Source organism: Schistocerca nitens, chromosome 5 (genome assembly GCF_023898315.1).
Source record: "Schistocerca nitens isolate TAMUIC-IGC-003100 chromosome 5, iqSchNite1.1, whole genome shotgun sequence".
In the NCBI taxonomy this organism is placed as follows: Eukaryota; Metazoa; Arthropoda; class Insecta; order Orthoptera; family Acrididae; genus Schistocerca; species Schistocerca nitens.
The window spans coordinates 288,312,585-288,322,598 of record NC_064618.1 but is presented as its reverse complement, the minus strand read 5'-3'; the positions used below and the strand labels follow the sequence as shown (position 1 = coordinate 288,322,598).

At 41.2% G+C, this 10,014-nt stretch overlaps 1 protein-coding gene across 3 annotated transcripts in view; it reads right to left on the bottom strand.

Annotated features, from left to right (window-relative positions):
* Positions 1 to 1,742: 1,742 nt before the first annotated feature.
* LOC126259165 (protein FAM50 homolog) overlaps positions 1,743 to 10,014 on the bottom strand; it is a 135,851-nt gene continuing 127,579 nt past the window's right edge. For 2 of the 3 annotated variants that reach the window (XM_049955724.1, XM_049955723.1), the window contains exon 7: positions 1,743 to 2,232. In XM_049955724.1, the coding sequence (XP_049811681.1) occupies positions 2,008 to 2,232 (225 nt within the window). In that variant the 3' untranslated portion in view covers positions 1,743 to 2,007. The remainder of the gene's footprint in view (positions 2,233 to 10,014) is intronic. The other variant, XR_007546476.1, reaches the window with a different exon arrangement.

Genomic DNA, 10,014 nt, shown 5'->3' with positions numbered 1-10,014 from the left:
AAAGTACATCCCCAACAAAACAAGACAAAGTCCCTGAAGAGATTTGAAGCAATTGTCAATTACAAGAATTTGTATTTTCTAATCTCATTACCAAAAGAGATGGCAAAATTATGGAAGCAATGAACAAGTTTGTTAGTGTGCATCATCTATGGCATATCTGGAGGCAAAAGAATATGAAAGTGCACAACTGCACATTTGCCTACTACTTCTGTTTTGTTTCATCTTCAGAAGTCAGATACTCATTTTTTATTGTTTCTTGACATTTTGCACAAGGTAGTTTTGCACTAATTTTTAGTTTTGTTAAAACAAGGCTTCTCCACAAACCGATCAGAATACATGTGCAATTCATTTTTCAATAATGAAAATATTCAGTCACAATCCCAATGACGTTTTATTTCATTACTGGTGACTAGTTTCAATATTTTTAGTCAATTTTCAGACCATGGGTGGCGCCACTGGTGATCTGCATACATGACATCAGCTACATAGAATAATGGAGGGGTTAGGAGTAAGGGAGGTAAGTTATTGATAACATGATACCGATTTGATGTAACACCTCAAGGTACAGATCCAAAGGGGATAGTTATGAAGTCATGACACCCCCACCCCCACCCAAAAAAAAAGAGAGAGAGAGAAAAAAAGTGTGTATTTTGCCAGGTATCACCTTCCTAATGTTTTAGCTAACTTTTGGAGAATGAAGTAATATGGAAAGTAAATCTGAAAAATGGCAAGGAAACATATAAAATTTATCAGTTTCTTGCTCTTATAGTTGGGCTTATGTCCTGACTACTTATGGAGAACATTCCGGCCAGGTAAAGGTGCTCGTTCACAGGCTGACTGTACCTGCTGCTGACGATAAATCTGACATGGTTCAAAAGTCCACAGGTATACAGGCAAGACAGGAAGGGGAGTGGCCTCCATGACGAAAACATTACAGAAAGCTTCACTTTCCCCAATAGGGGCAGAAATGACTGACAGAAACAGCATTCCCCTCATTTACATGCTTAGCTATGTAGTGTACCTAAACTGGGATACCTGAAGTACTGTAATTTTTTTAATTGTTTGCCTCGTCTCTTTCTCATGATTTATAGGAAGATAAACCTGACAAGATTACACTGCATTGTGGTAGAGAATCAATGTTATCTCAGTAATTTCAGTTTTATTTAATATCAACAGTTTTCTTTTATGAAATACTTCTCTTGTTTCGGATGCCACCATGGCAGGATGTTTAATGAAGATGCTCTGTCTTTTGTGTGAAGTAAAAATTGTAAACTTGAATCTCAATAGTGTGTTTATTACACTTTTGGAGTGGGGTTTCATTTAGGAGGAGGAAAAGCCTATGTCCGTTAAGATTCCTACTAAAGTCTGAAGTAAATTTGTGATCCTGACCTCGTGGCCTCTTCTTGTAAGTCACGTTCACCCCCATTTAGAGTGCAGATCTGTATTGAACGAATGCTTTCCAAATACAGTGAAATCTGATTTCTTGGAAAGAGACAAATAATAATAGAATAATAACAAAAACCTTTATATATTTCACACACACACACACACACAATTAGTATTATTATAATTGTAGGCATATGTGACACATCTAAAGTGTGGATGATAAGAAGTTAAAATTTTAGGAAAGAGGAGGATGGAGAGAAACTGTAACTCCTCCAGAACTATCCCGTATCCTTGTGTGGGACACCTGATGGTAAGTGCAGAATATGCTATCATCCCTGGCAGTTAAAGATGAGAGTTTAGCACTATTCAGCATTATTTTAATTAACACATCATGTAATTTTTGACAGTGAGCCAATAAGAGAGAGAACAGTACATGATATATTGCAATTGTTAGTTACACTAAATGTATTGTACACAGTTTTTATCTTACATGTATTTTACATAAATAAAGCAATGGTCTTTTGAAAAATTTACCGTACAGAAAGTCTGACCAATCATTTCTTAAATGTACAATACATTTAACTTTTGATTGTCTTGTCTATGTTTTAAAAACAATGCTTTTCATTTCTTTGTATTTCTATCCGAGACTGTGTATTTGTCGTAACTTTTTGTTGGATCATACGGTTCCCAGCGGCTTGCTGGAAAAATGTGTTTGTTTCTTTCGTACCAGCTCCTTAACAAAACCTTGCCTGCATGTGATTCTTCCTTCTCGACACTTGCATCATTCACTAGTCTGACATCATCATGCACGTCAAATGTAAACAAAGGGCCACTTTTACCACGTGCCTGGAAAACAAAAGAAACTCATAAAACATGTAAAATTGATTAAAACAATATATTTTCCTTACTTCAAAGTATTCCAAAATTACAACTGTGCCTTTAAAGGTTTTGGCATAACAATCACAATTAATGCATAGTAAAAACTTAAATTACAATTTCAAATGTAATATTAGATCAAACACAGACCTCTATTTCATTTCCTGAAACTGCATATATTTGCTTGTTGCTTCACAAACTATGACAACAAGTCTTAAGGAGCTTTTGTTATGACATTTAAGCTCACTGTACATTTTTCGTGAGGAAATCACAAAACCTGATTATGAAAGAAAAATGTGTCATCCATCTGAATCTGAGATTAATCAAGAATCAGTCACATCCTTGGGACCGAGTGCTAAATTTAGTTTGTACAACAGATTTAGTAATGTATTAACTGATTGATCCTAGCAAAGTATCTAGCGACAAATATTATCATTTAAATGAACTGGTTAAGATAATGAACTCAATATTTAAATAACACTATGGTTTATTATCAAAAACATTACAGAGATGTTCCCTACTATACATCGTGTTAACTAATGCTCTGAGTAGGCAAAGTTACTGAAAGTGGCAGAGATGCATAAAATCTGAGACCTAATTCTGTGAGACAGGCACAGTAGCATGACTATGACAATCTTGGTGACTTGTCTGCAACTATCACCCAAAGATCCTACAGAAATGAGGAAGTGCTGACACATGAGCCAGTGGCAGCTGTCTCACAACTGAACCACAACACTCTTGGTTGCCCTGATATGCCGGAGCTGTAAGTGATGTTAACCATAATCTTCTCTGAACTTTAAACAAAGTAGAGAAAAGTAACCCTTGGACTTAAAACTGTAGCTGCAATTTAGCCTCCACAGCTCTCAACTGACTCCTCTCTTCTGCGGCCCAGACACGAGTCCCCCCTCATCCACATCTTTCCAATTGACTAACTTTCTCATGTCTCTCAAAATGAAGTTTGCTGCTGTCTCCCCACCAACACTATGCATCCACCAAACTTGTAAATAGTTGACAGCACTGCCCAATGGTCTAATTGTCTCACAGTCAAGATTTTACGCCCAAAAATGCCAAAACACCCATAGGCCAAAGAATCAAATTCATTCCTCCTACTTTCTAAAAAGTTTGCTGCCATGTGTTATGGCCACATGATGTCGTCACAACTAACACATCAATTGGTGATCATTCTGCCATCAGCTAGCCTCACACTGCAAGTCCTGTGAAAATACAAAAAGCTTGCTACTTGGCTGGTAGCCGACTCTGCTACAGTGTCCATCTGTAAAGTAGGTCTGAGTTGTTTTTGAGTTTTTTTTTAGGAATGCTAGGAGAGGTTTATCTCCTCAAGTATGTCACTTCACAAACTTCCAGCATCTATTGCCCATTGGCAGAAAACTGATTTTTGGAACAAAGGCATTTTTATCTCAGTCACCCAATGACCATCATAATGAACAACGGCTTGTCCACTAGCGCGCTGTCTGCCCAAGCAACCTTCATCCCCCTGGGCAGTCCACCTGCCATTCTTTTCGTTTCTGCCAAAGGCCAGAGCCCCCCCCCCCCCCCTGGCGGCGGCAGCAACTTGTTTCACCAGGCCTAGCAACATGGCACCAGTCTCATGTTCATAGCACTCCCTGCTTCTAATATAAGCCCAGAAAGCAACTGAAAGTACACAGCACCACATTAGATTGTAAGAAAATGAAGAAGAGGAAGTGAACTCATCATATCTTGTCACTGTGATAATACATATCACGTCGAGCTAATTCAACTCCCCTCGATTTGCATAATTAAAGATGCCCAAAAAATGAAGAGAGGCTCACTGAATGGCCTGCTGCATTTCAAAATGAAGTTATTTTTGCAGATGGATTTGTTTAGATCCACTTTAGAACGACCGGACTCTCATTTGAGTGAAGAACTCAGTCAAAAATGTTACAAAATAAATTCCTGAGTAAACTAACAAAATGCCTCTGAATAAGTGCTTTAATAAAATTACCCTTCAATGGCATGTGGCATGTGCTAGTATTCTGTCCTAGTACAACAATGGCTACATGTGAGCCAGTTCACAATTATTTTCCAAGTGTATCACCAAAGTCGTATAGCAGCAAAAATCAAAAACGTATTGGATGTGTAATGCAAGCAATGTCATGTTCCCTGAGTGTGCTGCAAGATTCTTTTAACAAACTATAGGAATAATAATAAAATAAAAATATATACCAGGTAGTGACATGGTATTTTGCACTAACAACAGATAGTGAAATTTAGCAAATGTAACTAGAGAACAACAACTGATTACAAGCATAATGGATGATAACAAGCATAATGGATGATGATGATGATAATGATAATAATAATAATAATAATCCATATTCATCATCATTTATTACATTATGCCTACAGTAGAAAAACAAAAGAAATAAGCTCACTATGAAAGGAAAATACTGTGTTCAACAAAAAAATATGAATTAACACATTACAAAAGCACACTAATAATAATAATAATAATAATTATTATTATTATTATTATAACCTATATCAAACAATAAACCATTAACTGTGGTACGAGAGATTTTAAAAATTAAAATTATGCACTTCATTCCCCATTTCCATAGAAAGATTCTGGATATAACAAACACCATAGCAGAATCAAGAAAGCAACACACTACATGCACAATTCAGACCTACACTTTGTAAACTGAGCTACAAGAAATTAAAACTAATTTCTTGTCACAGCCCTAATGGGGTACCGACCACTCATCATGTCATCCTCTGCCAAAGGCGTCATTTTCCCCACCTTGGAGCAGATAATGCTCACACAAGTACTCCTGAATTGAAATCACAAGGCTGATTGCAGGCCTCTCTGGTCCTCTCACCAAGGAACACTTAGCTACAGAGGAGGACCAGTACTCCTAATTGTGAAACATCTACTTGGGTAATGTAGATTCAGTGGAACAATATTAACATTTTCCTCTTGGTACATGGAAATGTATTCCAGTATGGCTGCTTAAGGATTTCCCAATACAGTCAGACAGTGTGTCATGCGGTGTCCGTGAAACTACAATATTTTGACAGACAACCTATCTGACAATGCTGACTGAAGGAGGCAGCAGCAAGGTGTCAATTGTTGTGGCACAATTCCAAGTATGTAGACACCAAACAACAATCATTAGTAGTAGTGATATTTGAGTAACACATCAGAAGCAACTTTAGCAAGATGCAACCTTGGCAAACACCAAAACAGTCATCATTTAGCTAGACAGTAACAAGCACGTGAATGAGGCCTTCTATTGGCTAAAAATATGAAGGAAAGTAAAACTGAATTGTCACATAAAAATGATGAGCAACAGAAGAAATCTGTTCACAGCAGATGTTGCCCGCATCTCGTGGTCGTGCGGTAGCGTTCTCGCTTCCCACGCCCGGGTTCCCGGGTTCGATTCCCGGCGGGGTCAGGGATTTTCTCTGCCTCGTGATGGCTGGGTGTTGTGTGATGTCCTTAGGTTAGTTAGGTTTAAGTAGTTCTAAGTTCTAGGGGACTGATGACCATAGATGTTAAGTCCCATAGTGCTCAGAGCCATCCATCAGATGTTATATTTTACCAATTTTGCAAGGAATCATTAAATTTTATCACTTAAATTATGCATATCTTTGTGCAATATTCACAACTGATAATGACACATCAACTTAAAATCAGATTATAGGTAATATAATTCACAAGAGGGAACATAAATTCAGATTATTAAGGTACTAGAAATAATTTTCAGAAATGAATGTTTGATATTTGTCTGTCCAAAATTTCATTTAATGATCATAATATGTTTATGCAAAATGGAAACTTCAATACTCTGCCATGTAGCAGGAAAAAAGATTGAGAATTTGTCCAATACAGATCCCTATAAAGCCAATTAACTTTGGGGGTGACTATGGATTTGCAAGGAGAGGCTATTATGAGCATGAATTCTATTTTTATTAGTGCAATTGATATCTGGCTGCCAGGTAGTTAAATATATATAGATAAATTTTAAACTGTGTAACTCTAAAATTTTTGTAGTTTATATTGATGATAAATAATTAAGAAGAAACAGGAACAACTCACAGAATAGTTGAGGTGCTGTCAACAGCTACATAAACATGACTCTTGATTATTATTTCTGTTTTTCCACAGTCGGCAATTATTTTTATGGCAAAAATAGCTGAATCTAACAAGACTCTTGTTTATGTTCCTGTCATCAACTCATCACAACTACGTGGTAAGTTGTTAACCTTAGTCCTTAAATTATTTACATTCCAACTAGGACTTTTCACTAACATATTCACATTCTTGATAAATGTTATACTGTGGAATGTGTCAGTTAAGCAAATGATCGCAGAGGCAATTAAGACAGTTTGTATTTATAAGGCTACATCTTGACTATTTACAGTTGGAAACTGTCTACTTATTTCCACCTAAGAATTCCTCTTACATATGGAGTTATAAAGAGAAATAACTTTTACCTGCCTTCAAAGACATTTAAAAAATGGAAACTTCAGGTAGGAATATCGACATTGTAGGGAAAGGCAGATTGCTACTTACTGTAAAGAAAAAACGTCAAATTGCAGACAGGCACAATTAAAAGACACTCACATAAAGCTTTTGGCTACAGCCTTCACCAGTAAAACACACACACACACACACACACACACACACACACACACAAAGCAAGCACACCTCATGCACACACAACCACAACTCCGGTATCTCGGTCTGGGATGCAACATCACGTGGGATGCAAACAGCAATGTGGAGGGGGCAGGGAAGGGGAAATGATGGTAGTGTATGGGTGGGAAAGGGGAAGGGGAATGGGAAGGGGAATGGTAAGGGAAAGGTGAAGGATAGTCTGTACAGGTGGGGGGAGAGACAAATGCTGTCTGGTGAAGTGTGCAGAGACTAGACTGCCAACAGGTGCAACATCATGAGGTTGTGGGGCAAGGAGGTGGGGGAAAAAATGGAGCAAAAGAGGAGAGGAGCGGGGAAAGATGGGTGGGTGCATCGGCAGGGGGCAGCAAATAAATATGGTGGTAGATGAGTATGGGGAGGAGATGATAGGATGGGGGGGGGGGGGGCTGTTGGGTGGAGGATGTGGAGACAGTGTGTTGAGGCAGGGATAATTACGGGAGCGGAGAATGTGTTGTAAGGATAACTCCCATCAGCGCAATTCAGAAAAAATGGTGATGGGCAGTGAAGCAGCCATTGAAATCAAGTGTGTTATATTCAGCTGCATGTTGTGCCAGAGTTTGGCAGTGGCTGTTTGTCTTGGTGGACATCTGGTTGGTAATCATACCGACATAAAAAGCTGTAGCTGGTAAATGACATGGCTGCTTTCACAGGTGGCCCAGCCCCTGATGGGGTAGAATAAACCTGTGATGGAACTGGAATATGAAGAGCTTCCCCTTTCTCCGCCATACACTACTATCCCTTCCCCTTTCCTGCCCCCTACAGATTGCTGCTTGCATCCCATCTGATGTTGCATTCCAGCCTGAGATGCTAGAGTTGGCAGTTGTGTGTGTGATGTGTGCTTGCTTGTGTGTGTGTCTTTTACCGACAAAGGCTGTGGCTGAAAGCTTTATGTGAGTGTCTTTTAGTTGTGCCTGCCTGAAAGTTGATGTGTCTTCTTTATGATAAGCAGCAATCTGTCTTTTCCTAAATTGTTCAAAGACATTTCTTTTCCTATCCTACTCTGTGTAGGTAGAACACAATATAAGATCACTCATTCTGGCAGTAATGCAGAGACTTGTGGAACAACAATTGGCTGCCAAGGTCAATGGCGGCAAAGTTCATGAAGTGAATGGCTATCTCAAAACAAGTCCGGAAAATGTTGAAGTCATGCTAAGCATACACAACAGTCCAAGGAGCAATGAAAACCACAAATGTAGTACAGGCGAGGTCAAAACTCTACTGTTCAATGACATAAAGCTAAAGGCTTCAAAGACCAGTGAAAGACAGACTGACGTGTGTCATACTGTAGTATTTTCAAGGCAGTCTCGCATCAGTATGTGACTCCATGTGACATGCTTAATGTGGTGGCACCTCAAGCGGGAGCAAGCTGCAGCTGGAGTATGTAGCCTGAGTATCTCTTACCTGTTCTCCATATCAATACTTGGGCTGGGTGGGGAAGCCAAATCACTGCTGGGTACTAAACCTCTCATCATTAATTAGTACACAGGGTCAGAAATGGCCTGGCCCACATTGACTATTCCCCCTGCGGGTTCGGGGGTAAGAATAGGCCCGCGGTATTCCTGCCTGTCGTAAGAGGCGACTAAAAGGAGTCTCAAATGTTTCGGCCTTATGTGATGGTCCCCTCTCGGGTTTGACCTCCATCTTTCTAAATTATTCCGAAGAGCGAGCCAATTGGGGAAGGGCGCCTTACGTGGTGCACTGTATCCGTCGTGCACTTAGACCTTTAGCCGGCTTTCTCGTCGTTGCAATGGTGTCCCGCTCGTTTTCGATCTCTTGGGCGATTCCCACGCTGCACTCTGCAGTGTTTCTTTTATCTGCGACGACGACTTTGGTCAGTTTTGCACCTAAGATCCAGCACGGTAGCCAGTCCGTTGTGGTGGGGCCGCCATGTACCCTCTTGGTTGTAGCCCCCTGACAACACAGGGATCGCTCTACTGATGCCTGCGCCGTTAACTCCCCACGTATGCCAAGGAGTAGATGCCCATCTCCTTGGGGCATCAGGACTCCCGGCAATGGCCGTCCTGCCAGGTGGCTATTGCTGCGGCTGGGTGGCGCCCGTGGGGAGGGCCCTTGGTCGGAGTAGGTGGCATCAGGGCGGATGACCCGCAATGAAGCGTGGTACATCGTCTCTCGCTGGTGGGCCTCCACCAGCAGTCTCTAAGCGATCGAGGTCTAACCTCAACGGGAAGAAATTTGATCCGAGATCGTTTCCCTCCCTCGCTACTCCATGGGAGGAACGTCTTGCTACAACAGGCAGTGGAGAATATTCACCCCGGTACCTCGTGTGTACACGGGTTGATGGAGAATCGTTTATGTCGACAAAGCCCCAGTTTTTTGTGGAGCATGTAGAGGACAAGTTCGGGGAGGTGGAGGGCTTGTCCAAGATGCGCTCTGGTTCTGTGCTCATCAAAACGGCATCCTCTGCCCAGTCACGGAGGTTGCTCAATTGTGACAAGTTGGGGGATGTTTCCGTTAGCATCACGCCGCATAAGAGTCTCAACATGGTCCAGGGTATTATATTCCACAGGGATCTTCTTCTGCAGTCCGACGATGAATTACGCGCCAACCTCGAACGACGAGGTGTTCACTTCGTCCGGCGCGTCCATCGGGGTCCGAGGGATAATCAGGTAGCCACCGGTGCCTTCATCTTGGCCTTTGAGGGTGATGTTTTACCCGAAAAGGTTAAGGTGATGGTTTACCGTTGTGATGTGAAGCCATATATCCCTCCTCCGATGCGGTGTTTTAAATGCTGGAAGTTCGGGCACATGTCATCTCGGTGTACTTCCAGCATCACGTGTCGGGATTGTGGACGTCCTTCGCATCCTGATACTCCATGTGCCCCGCCTCCTATCTGTGTTAACTGCGGAGAACACCATTCCCCCTGCTCGCCGGACTGTAGGATCTTCCAGAAAGAACGGAAGATAATGGAATATAAAACCCTGGACCGCCTGACGTACTCTGAGGCTCGGCGGAAATATGAGAGACTCCATCCTGTGCCAATGAAGTCAACGTACGCCGCTGCTGCTACGACGGTTCTTCCATCTCCTGTG